Here is a 12,347-nt window from a genome sequence, read left to right on the forward strand (position 1 = left end):
CAACCGCCGTTGCCGCTGTCGTCGCCGTCACCCCACCCCCAGCGCCCCGACTCCCGCTTTGTTCTCTCCCCGAATCCTCCTCGCGGACTCTCGGAGAGAACCGAGTGGCAGCCGCTGATTGGTAGCCACCAGGCAGCCAATCAGAAAGAGGCACCTCAGAACAGACTCGGGGCTTTTAAATGCCCTCGTTCAGCCCCGGGATAGAGACGAGGGGCGGGACTAGTGCAAAACAGGAAAAGGAGGTGGGCCCGAGGGGCGGGGAGAGGAAAGGAGGACAGAAACCCCGAAGGCGTCTCTTTAAAGTGGTGGCGCAAGTGCTGATCAAGCGGATTCGTGGAGTTGCGGGGTTGGCTCCTGCGAGTGGCTGAACTGAAGGGAGGGGAGAAAGGTGGGCGTGGACCTTTTAAAAGAACTCCGCCACGCGCTGTTTCAACGGACGCCTGACTGGGATTGGCTGAGCTGCCCGAGCTTCCTTTCCCTGCTGGCCAATCCCCAAGGAGAACTTCCTGGAGGCTTTTTCTCTTTCTCCTCCACGCTTTTCTCTCTCCAGTAGGGCAGGGGAGAGGCGGGGGCGCGGCTGAGCCCAAGGATCCGGAGCCAGAAGCTGCAGAGCCAGGAAGAGAGCGAGAAGGAGGAGCAGTCGGGAGAAGTGACCGCACCTGGGCTGGTTGGCAGCAGCTTCCCCAATGAGGCTTCGCAAACCCTGCCTGCTGGTCCTCCTCTTGGGACTGGCCCAGCTGCTGGTGCTGGCGAGCGCCCACGAAGCGGGCGAGGGTGAGTTTGCGGAGGGGCCCCGAGGCCTGCCAGCCCTGTTGCGTGGGACGGGGCCTCGTCCAGGGGGGCGGGTTGGAACCCAGGTGAGCGACGGTTCCTCGGAGTCGATTCCGAGCTGCGTCTAGCTTGGTGCTGAGGGGAAGGGAGCAGTTTGTCGGGAGCTGCAGCCTCCTTTCTTTTCCGACCGTGGCCTCTGACCCCACCTTTCCACGTCTGTGGATCCTGGGGCGGACCGGGGAAGGGGAAGGCATCCTAGGGCTTTCAGGCATCTTATTTCTTGAAGACGGAGTAACTAACTGATCCCTTAAGAGGCTAGGAGGGGAAAGATTCGGACATTTTCCTTCCCTCATGAGCTGCTGCCTTCCCCTGCAGCAGGCATAGGGGACATGAAACTTGGAGGAAATTTCCGTCCCTTGTTCTTCTCACCTGCTCTGTACCTGTCAGTGCCCCTCCGGAGCCTCAGAGAAGCTGACTTAAGATTTCTTTTGCAGGGAGAGGGAGGGGATCGCTGTTTAAAAAAAAAAAAAAAGCCAGGGTTTTAAAGAGGATGAGCAAGGGAAAGCGGGACAAATGAAGCAGGAATTACAGGAGAAAGATGAACAGAAAAGAAATGAGAATTATTTGTCTGTTAGAGATGCGAATGATTAAGCCATTAAAGTGAGAATTGGGGACTTTTTTTTTTGAAAGGAAGGAAGGTAACCAGAGATCTGTTAATTGAATAAGACAGACATGTGGAAGTACTTTTTCAAATAAAAGCATTGTATAAATGTAAGAACACAAGTATTGCTTGCAATAATAATTGTTAGGTAAAATCAAAGTCTTTACCAGCACTCTTTCCAAAACCTTTTCCATCTAGACGCTTAGTTTATTCGCAGTGGAGGTTGCTGCAGTACAAATAAAAATCCTAGCATTCTACTCACTGTTAGCTGTATAGTGGAATTGTGTACTTCACTCTCTTTCAAACAGTTACCTTGATCACAAACTCAAGGTAGTCTTTGTCTAAATTGAAAATGATCTTAAAATGGACTTTTTAAGCGTGAAATTACATAGTACTTTTTTAAGCTTAAGAGATGTATCATCTTTGTGAGATTCTAAGTTGCATTTTTGGGGAAAAGTTAACTTAGCCCCAGATGGACCGACCATCTTACAGTCCGATGGGCCTGCTGGCTACTGGGTTATGCAAATAATACAGATGGTTTGAGTATGGCTGACCACCTGCTTGGGTTTAGTGAGAGAATCGAAATAATTTGTCGAATGAAAAAAAAGTAAATTAAAATAAATGTCCAAACACCAGAAACAGTTCTTATCTGGCTTTGCAGAAATCAGGGTCATACAACATACAGTATCTCTGAGAAACAGGTAACCCAGATTACTCTACTTTAACCTAATCCTTGTGATCTAAATTTTAGTAGAGGAAATTAATGGAATTAACATCTTTTGGGTAGCTCTCAAGATGAGTGTTCACTCTAGACTAGAGCAAGGGTTCTTAACTTTTTGTGTTAAAGACTCCTCTGATGTCCAGGTGACAGGTGAAGCCTGTGGACCCCATCTCAGAATAAGGTTTTTAAGTACACAGAATGACAAAGGAAGCCAGTTATGTTGGAAGAGTGATCCAAAAATTTTTTTAAGTTCACAGACCCCAGGGTAAGAATCGCTGTTCAGTGTTAGCTTAGTCTCTTACTACTTATCATGAATTCACTCCATTTCAGAAAGTAATGCTGCTCTTTGTTTTTCAAACTCCAGTCTCAGGGAATTTAAGTTTTTTTCCAAATGCTTTGTTTCCCCTAGACCTCCTTTCCCCCGGCCAGGGTGGAGCAAAGTGTTTATTTTCCCCATTAATCTTTTTTTAATTTTTAAGCCTAATGTATCTTGAGGTCCAGATAATCTAAATGCCTCCAAAGTATAATCACCAAATTTCTGCTTTATGCTCTGCTAACAGTTACATATTAAATGTCTTAGGTTAGAAGATAACTGTCACTTAGTACTTTTTTTCATTCTGCAAGACCAATAGAAAAGGGGGGGAAAAACCCAAGCCCTTGTTAAAGTTGGACAGATACTTTGTTTTATTTGGTATTTAATTTGTTCTTAAAAGTACAGAGATCTTGAAAATGCCAAGAGAACATTAAATGCTTTTTTTCCCTTGAAGTGGTACCTTTAGTAGCCAAAAAAAGTGGATGTCCAAGCATATACAACAAATAAGGTACCTACTATTTATTTGAAAGGAGCTGCTAGGAATGGAGGATACAGAAACAAAAGCATAACATTCTTCCTTGACCTTAAAATAGGTAATATTCTACATGAAACTGAACTTTTAATGGTTATGAGTAATATCTGATTTGCATTTGGCCTAAGAATGAACTAGAGAATATTCAGCTTTACCAAGTCAAAAGTTTTTCCTTTCATGTGTTTGAATTTAAATTTTCAGGCATTGCTGTAAGAAAGGACAACATTGCAATCATCTCACAAATGGATATATAATCTGGGAAATAGATTCAAATTATTTAGATTCATTTTTGAGAACTGACTCTAGAATGATTATCTATTCCAAAAATACCCCTTCCCAGCCCCTGAAGGCTGAGTAGTATAGGTGGAAGAACCCTGCACCTACGATTGTAAAGACCTGGATGCTTAACCTTTTCTGAACCCGAGTCTCTTCACTTGTCTAATGGGGATAATATCACACCACCTATCTCAGGGTTGTTGTGAAGACAGTGCTTTTTAAAGCTGAAAGGGCTTTATATCTAAATATGTAAGTTAATTCTAAACAGGTTTACATTCTAAAAAGAGCTACAATGGTTGGTTGGGTTGATAGATGAGCGATCAAAGGAGAGAGAAAGTACAGTGTTTGGGAAAACAGTGTAGAATTCAACAAGTTGCTTCCTTGGGCCCTGTATGCCCTCCGTTAAAGTATAAGAAACAGTTTTTAACATCAGGGAGTTTACTGTCTCTTTAGTGAATATTGCTTACCTCTTTGTTTTATAAGCTCCCTATTTCCTAGCTATGCCCCCTTCTGTGTGCTACCTCCTTCTTGCTGGAACACCCCATGGAAACTTTTATACTTATAATTTTCTGGAATATAAACTTCTAGTTTTCAATATGATTGGTATTCTTCCTGCCTGTGACCTCAGGGGTTGGAAACCAAAAAGACTTATCTTTGTTTTTTTGTTTTTTTGGTTTTTTTTGCTTAGGCAGTTGGGGTTAAATGACTTGCCCAGGGTCACACAGCTAGTAAGTGTCAAGTGTTTGGTCTGAGGCCAGATTTGAACTCAGGTCCTCCTGACTTCAGAGCCAGTGCCCTATCCACTGTGCCACCTAGTTGCCCCCAAAAAGACTTATCTTACTGCAGGACCTTTCACCATCCTGGAGTTGATCTAACAGTGGAAATGCCAGCTTCCCTGACTCCTCAGGAAATTGCCTGAGTTCCTCTGAAGCATGGACTGTAGCCCATTCTGCTGTGGTCTGAAGACCACTTTGCTGTTGGGTCCTTGACAGTGTCCCTATTGGTCTCCCTTCCCTTTACCTTCCCAGTCCCACTTGGGAGGTCCTCTTTGTTGGGAGGCACCATTGTCAGCCATGGTGAGGGAGTTGATGGACAACCCTTAAATCTGAGTTGTAAGTTCTGGCTCCAGTTCGGCACTTTTTTGGGGATCTTCCTTTAAATACAAAAATAAAAAGCACCTATTCCTTTTTAACTTTTATTGGTTTAACTAATTCTTCTGCAAAGCTCTTTTAGTCCCAGCACTATATTATGATATGGAGTTAAGATATACTTGTCCTGAGTTCAAATGTGACCTCAGACACTTGACACTTACTAGCTGTGTGACCCTGGGCAAGTCACTCAACTCCGATTGCCTCACCAAAAAAAACCAAACAAACAATATGAATTGGAGATTTGCCATTTCATATAAAATCCTCTTGGGGCAGCTAGGTGGCACAGTGGATAGAGCACCGGCTCTGGATTCAGGTGGACCTGACTTCAAATTCAGCCTCAGACACATAACACTCACTAGCTGTGTGACCCTGGGCAAGTCACTTAACCCCATTGCCTAGCCAAAAAAAAAAAAAAAAGACGTACTTGTGTCGTCTTCCAAGCTCTGTGTGTACTGTGGGAAGGGTACACAAACAATATATTCTTGTGTTGTTATTATCAAACTGTGGTTTAGATGGTAGGTGCTGTATTCCAGTGGAAGAACAGAGCCACCAAGAGCTGGAGTAATGAGAGAAGGAAGAAAAGAATTAGGACTTGAACTGTGTCCTAAAGAATTGCTCAAACTTAGAAAAGAAAATAACCTAAGTTTTTTTTTTTTAAGAGGGAATGGACTTTGGTATGTTTGGAAGGAAAAGAATAGATAAATATAGACGTATACATATATATAAATATACACACACATATATATACACAGATATTATATATATATAAAACATTATATTTATGTATGGTTTGTAGTAGTTAACTTAATAATGATAGCTAACATTACTAGAGTACCTACTATGTGCCAGATACTATGCTAGGCACTTTACAAATGTTATCTCATTTGATCCTCACAACAACCTTGTGAGGTAGGTGCTATTATTATTCCCATTTTACAGAAGAGGAAACTGAGGCAAACAAATTAAGTGACTTCCCGACTGTGTGAGGCCACATTTGAACTTGGGTCTTCCTGACTCTAGATTTATCTTTGTCCATTGCTCCACAAAACTGCTCCCAAGAGCGAAGGAATATATTCCTCTAAGACTATAGGAAAGAAAGAGAGAAGGCAGTAATTCACATTTTACAAAGTGCTTTATTCATAAAATGCTTTAATGTTTACAAAGCTTTCTTCTCATAACAACCTAGTGAAGTAAGTATTATAAGTATTATTATCTCTGTTTTACAGTAAGGAAATTAAAGATGAGACTGGTTATATGAGCAGTAGTGTTGGCACCCAGATCTCCTAATTCCAAGCCCAGTGTTCTTTTCACTAGCTTCTTGTGGGCAGGGACTGTCTTTTGGCCCTTTTTGTATCCCCAACACGTAGCATAGTGCCTGGCATATTAGTGGGTGCTTAATAAATGTTATTTATTGCTACCAGACACTCTCTAAAACCCTGCTAGCTTTTATCAGTAGAGTAGGTTGTGAGATTAACTGCCAGGAGTTGGAGTTGGTAACCTGGGCATAGATACAGCTTAGAAAAGTTACTTATTAACAGAGTGTTGTATTTTGTTTTTGAATTAGTTAGTAGCAAGAAGGGATCCATCAAACTGAAAAATACAAGCCCGTTTATGTCATTTTGGATCTTTCTTCAGTGACATTCTGTGGTTTGGAAGCAGGAGGGAAAAAAGTAGAGGGTAAGAGTGAATCTGTGAGCACATTATTCAGGTAGCTGATTGGCAAAGTAGGTACTCATGATGAAAAACCCCCTCGAATTCCGTTCTTTGCCATCACATAAATTGCTGCTATAAATATTTTTGTGCAGGTAGGTCCTTTTCTCTTTTTTATGATCTCTTTAGGATATAGATCTAGTAGTGGTATTGCTAGATCCAAAGGTAGGCACAGTTTGATGGCCCTTTTTGGCGTAGTTCCAAATTGCTCTCCAGAGTGGTTGGATCAGTTGACAACTCCACCAGCAATGCATTAATGTCCCAATTTTCCCACATCTCAAATATTTATCATTTTCCTTTCTGTTATATTAGCCAATTTGATAGGTATGTGGTGGTATCTCAGAGTTGTTTTAATTTGCATTTCTCTAATCAGTAGTGCTTAGAGCATTTCTTTATATGACTATAGATAGCTTTAATTTCTTTATCTGAAAGCTTCCTCTTCATATCCTTTGACCATTTATCAATTGCGGAATGACTTGTAGTCTTATAAATTTGACTCAGTTCTCTATAATTTGAGAAATGAGGCCTTTATGTGAAACATTTGGTGCAAAAATTATTTCCCATCTTTTGGTTTTCCTTCTAATACTGGTTGCATTGATTAGTTTGTGTGTTTAATGTAATCAGAATTAACTGTTTGCATTTCATGATGTTCACTATCTCTTGCTGGGTCATAAATCCTTCCTTTCTCCATAGATGTGATAGGTAAACTATTCCTTCCTGTCCTAATTTGCTTATGGTATCATCCTTTATGTCTAAATCATGTACCCATTTTGACCTTATCTGGGTATACAGTATACAGTATACAGTATACTGCCATACTATTTGCTATTTTCCCAGCACTTTTTGTCAAATAGTGAGTTCTTATCTCAGAAGCTGGAGTCTTTGGATTTATCAAACAGTAGATTACTGTACTCATTTACTACTGTGTCTTGTGTACCTAATGTATTCTACTGATCCACCATTCTATTTCTTAGCCAGTACCAAATAGTTTTGATGATTGCTACTTTGAAATATAGTTTTAGATTTGTTATGGCCAGGCCTATCTTCCTTTGCATTTTTTAAAATTAATTCCCTTGATACTCTTGACTTCTTTTTCTTCCAGATTAATTTTGTTATTTTTTCTAACTTAGTAAAAGAATTTTTGGTAGTTTGATTGGAATATCACTGAATAAGTAAATTAATTTAGGTAGAATTGTCATTTTTGTTATATTAGCTTGGTGCACCCATGATTAATTGATATTTTTCCAGTTATTAGATTTGACTTTATTTGTGTGAAGTGTTTTGTAATTGTGTTCATATGCTTGCTGGGTTTGTCTTGTAAAGTACACTCCCAAATATTTTACATTGTCTACAGTTATTTTAATTGGAATTTTTCTATTTCTTGCTGCTGGGCTTTGTTGGTAATAGGTAGACATGCTGATGATTTATGTGGGTTTATTTTACATGCTATGACTTTGCTGAAGTTAATTACTTCAAGTAGTTTTTTAGTTGATTCTGCATATTGTCTTCAAAGAGTGATTGTTTTGTTTCCTTATTGCCTATTCTGATTTCTTCCATTTCTTTTTCTTCTCTTATTGCTAAAGCTAACATTTCTAGTACAATGTTGAATAATAGAGGCGATAATGGGCTTCCTTGTTTCATCCCTGATCTTCCTGGAAATGCTTCATATACAATCATTACATATAATGGTTGCTGATGGTTTTAGGTAGATGCTACTTATCATTTTAAGGAAAGCTTCATTTATTCCTATGCATTCTAGTGTTTTTAATAGGAATGGGTGCTGTATTTTGTCAAAGGCAAAAAAAATTTTGTTGTTTGCGGTGAATTCACCCTTTTCATTTTTGATACTGGTGATTTGATTTTCTTCTTTCTTTTTTTAAATCAAATTAATCAAAAGTTTATGTATCTTATTGTTTGTTTGGTTTTTTTTCCATAAAACCAGCTCTTAGTTTTATCTATTAGTTCAATAGTTTTCTTACTTTCAATTTTATTAATCTTTCTTTTGATTTTCAAAATTTCTAATTTTGTGTTTAATTGGAGATTTTTAATTTGTTCTTTTTCTATCTTTTTTAATTACATGCCCAATGCATTGATCTGCTTTTTCTCTATTTTATTCATGTAAGCATTTAAAGATATACAGTTTCCCCTAAGTACCGCTTTGACTACATCCCATAAATTTTGGTATGTTGTCTCGTTATTGTCATTCTCTTTGATGAAATTATTGATTGTTTCTATGAGTTGATGTTTGACTCATTAATTTTTTAGGATTCGATTATTTAGTGTCCAATTAATATTAGTCTATCTTTCTATAGCCCTTTATTACATGTAATTTTTATTATATCATATTCTGAAAAGGATGCATTTAATATATTTGCCTTTCTGCATTTGAATGTGAGATTTTTATGCCCTAATACATGGTCAGTTTTTGTAAAGGTGCCATGTACTGCTGAAAAAAAGGTATAGTCCTTTCTATTCCCATTCAGTTTTCTCCAGAGGTCTATTATATCTAACTTCCCTAAAATTGTATTCACCTCCTTAACTTCTTTCTTATTTCTTTTGTGGTTAGATTTATCTAGTTCTGAGAGGAGGAAGTTGAGGTCCCCCACTAGTATAGTTTTGCTATTTCCTCCTGTAACTCACTTAACTTTACCTTTAAAGGAGTTGTTTTCTTCAATTTTTGTGCCTTCTTTTGCAAGCTCTTTTTTCATAATTCTCTTGCATAACTCATTTCTTTTCCCAGTTTTTCTTCTACCTCTCTTACTTGATTTTTGGAGGAGGGGACAATGCAATCAGGGTTAAGTGACTTGCTCAGGGTGACAGGGCTAATAAGTGTCAAGTATCTGAGGCCAGCTTTGAACTCAGGTCCTCCTGACTCCAGGTCTGGTGCTTTGTCCACTGCAGCACCTAGCTGCCTCTCCCTTACTTGGTTTTTTAAATCCTTTTTGAGCTCTTTCAAGAGGAAGTCCAAGAGGACTTTTTGGGCTTGAGACCAATTCATATTACCCTTTGAGGCTTCGCATGTAGACATTTTGACATTGTTGTTCTCTTCTGAGTTTGTGTTTAGATCTTGTCTGTTGCCATAGTAGCTTTCTGTAGTTAGGGCTCTTTTTTGTTTTTTGCTCATTTTTAAAAGTTGAGCTCTGTTCCTGGGGTACCGGGGTACTGTCCCAAGCTTCTTGCAGTAGAGGCCATGGTCCTGGTCACTGGATTTCTGCGCCAGGGCCTCTGTGGCTTGCCCACTGTGCTAGGGTGGCCTGGCCTAGTGGTGCCTGTTGTGTCCAGGGTTCCCGTACTGGCAGTTTGCCTGCTGAGCTGGTTCTGGAAGCCTCAGGAGCTGCTCTTGTGCTGTGGCAAAGAACCTCTTGCTAGGTTGTTGCCCCGACACCACCTGCCCTGGGTTCCACTCCTCTTTTACCCAAGTGAGACCTTTCCTGAAGTCCTTCTCAGTTATCTGGGGCTGGAAAATTATTTCACTCTGTCTTTTTGTGGATTCTGTTGCTCCAGAATTCTTTTAGAGGCTTGATTTAATGTTGTTTCCAAGGGAAACTAGGGAGAGCTCAGGCAACTTCCTGGCTTCTCTCTGCCATCTTTCTTCCCCCCCCCCCCACTTATTAGCTGGACCTCTAATTTAATTTTTCCTCCTGTTAATAAGCCTTTATTTTCTCTCCCTCCCATCCAATTCCCCCTTAAAAAAAAAAAAAAGGACAAAATCCCTGTAACAAATATTTGTAGTCAAGCAAAACAAATTTTCATCTTATTCTTATTCAAAAATTCATGACTCATTATGCCTCTTGTATCCATTGCCTTTCATTCAGGGAGGCAAGCAACATGCTGCATCATTGGTAAAATGGAATCTTGTTTGATCATTGTATTGATCAGAATTCAAAATTTAGTGTCTTTCAAAGTTAAGATTCTTCTCAATTCTTTTCCGGAGTCTTTGAAAATGTTTACAGTGTTGGATATGTTGTTCTGATGCTGCTCACTTCACTCAGTATCCGTCAATGCAGAACTTCCCAGATTTCCCTGAAATCATCCCTTTTATCTTTTCTAACAGCATTAATGATATTCCATTACATTTATGTGCTCTAATTTGTTCAGACATACCCTGCAGTTTATGGGCACTCCTTTAGTTTCCAGTTCTTTGCCACTACAAAAAGAGCTGCTTATAAATATTTTTGTACATAATAAGTCCCTTTTTCTCTTTGACCTCTAAAGACTAGAGATCTAGGAGTGGTATCACTGTATCCAAGGGTACACCTAGTTTAGTGACTTTTTGGACATATTTCTAAATTGCGTTCCAGAATGGGGAATTGTTAGAATCATTCACAGCTCCATCAATGCATTCATGTGCCTGTTTTCCTGAAGTCCCTTCAGCATTTGTCATTTTCTTTTCTTTTTTTTTGGTCAGCTTTGCCAATCTGTTGGTTGTGAAGTAATTTGCATTTCTTTTATCATTAGGGATTTGGGGCATTTTGACATGGTTTTTGATAACTTGGATCTCTTCCTTTTGAAAATTGTCGGTTCATATCCTTTGACCATTTATCAGTTGGAGAATGGCTCTTATTCTTATAAATTTGAATTAATTCTTTGTATATATGAAATTTGACCTTTTATAAGAGAAACTTGCTGCAAAAATCCCCCCCCCTTAATTGTTTCCCTTCTCATTTTAGCAGCATTAGTTTTGGTGTGAATTCATTCTTAAATGAGTAATTGTAGCAAACATTTATGTAGTGTTTTAAGGTTTCCAAGGAGCTTTTTACATATATTATCTCATTTGATCCTCACTACAACCCTGGGGTTAACTACTGTTATTCCTATTTCACAGATAAGGTGGAAAGAAGTAATATAACATTCAAGATCTTATAGCTAATGAGTGTCTGAGGTCATATTTGAACTCAGTTCTTCCTTACTCTAAGTTCAATGCTATATTCATTGTGCCACCTAGCTGCCTAAGTCACAGGATATTAGAGATCATCTAGTTTAATCCTCACAGGTGAGGAAACTAGAATTACGTTAATAGATATGTTCAAAGGGCTCTCTGGTTAAAATAAAACAGCTCATGTTTCTATAGTGTTTTTTCATTTTATTTTTAAAATTTTTATTTTGGGGGCAGGTAGGTCACGCAGTGGATAGAGGACAGGCCCTGGAGTCAGAAGGACCTGAGTTCAAATGCGGCAGACACTTGAGACACTAATTAGCTGTGTGACCCTGGACAAGTCACTTAGCTTCAATTGCCTTGCAAAAAAAAAATAAAATAAAATTTTTATTTTATTTTCCGTTTCAAATTTTCTTTTTCACTTCCCCCATTGAAAAGGCAAAAAACATATTACCTGTTATTATAGCGTGTTTTTTTCAGTATTCTCATTGTTTCTCACTACAAAATAAATTCATAAAAATCAACCGCATTTCTATATTAATTAACAAGTATTAAATGCCTATACTGAACACTCTGCTAGGTGGGGGAGGGAGATACAAGTACACACAGAACCAAACTTCTTACTCTGAAGGGATTTCCATTCTAATGGGGAGACAAGTGCATATATACATATATATAGTATTATAAAGTGCATAAATACAGATTACTAGAAAGTAATTTGGGCAGGAAGGCACTAGTAGTTGGAGGGATCTAGGAAGGGCTTTCTGCATGAGATTGGTGCCTGAGGTGTGTCTTAAAGGAAGAGAACTCTGGGCCTCAAAGAGGTAAGCAGGGGAATATGGTCCAGGAATGTGGGGCAGCCAGTGCAGAGGAGCAGAGGCAGGAGATTGACTGTCCTGTGTAATGAATAGAAATAAATGCGTTTTGACTGGGAGAGCAATGCCCATTTTCGCTAGAGAGACAAGTTGGGGCCAGGTTGTGGTAGGGCTTTAAAAAATAAAGAGGAGTTTTTGTTGTATCCAGAAGCATTTGGAGGCCAGTAGACTGTTTGATTAGATCAGTGCTTAAAGAACATTTCTTTGGCAGCAGCATTTGGGCTGGACTGGAGCAAGAAAAGACTTGAGGCAGGGAGATCCATTAGGAGACTTATAATACTCTAGGTAAGAGGTTAAAAGGGTATGAACTAAGGTCATAGCTGTGTGAGTGATGATTAAGATTCGAGGGATGTTGTGAAGGTTGCAATGTCAATGACTGATTTAGATATGTGGGGTGAGGAAGAGGAGGGAGTCCAGAATAATGCTAAAGTTGCAGTAATAAAATCAAGGACTTGATAATA

General features: G+C 39.3%; 1 protein-coding gene across 1 annotated transcript in view; it reads left to right on the top strand.

Annotated features, from left to right (window-relative positions):
* The first annotated feature begins 339 nt into the window (after window positions 1-339).
* PDIA4 (protein disulfide isomerase family A member 4) overlaps window positions 340-12,347 on the top strand; it is a 36,641-nt gene continuing 24,633 nt past the window's right edge. Inside the window, exon 1 of the mRNA XM_027856844.1 lies at window positions 340-774. Coding sequence (XP_027712645.1) covers window positions 687-774 — 88 coding nt within the window. The 5' untranslated portion in view covers window positions 340-686. The remainder of the gene's footprint in view (window positions 775-12,347) is intronic.

This window comes from Vombatus ursinus, unplaced genomic scaffold (genome assembly GCF_900497805.2).
Source record: "Vombatus ursinus unplaced genomic scaffold, bare-nosed wombat genome assembly UNPS02011649.1, whole genome shotgun sequence".
Classification (NCBI taxonomy): domain Eukaryota; kingdom Metazoa; phylum Chordata; class Mammalia; order Diprotodontia; family Vombatidae; genus Vombatus; species Vombatus ursinus.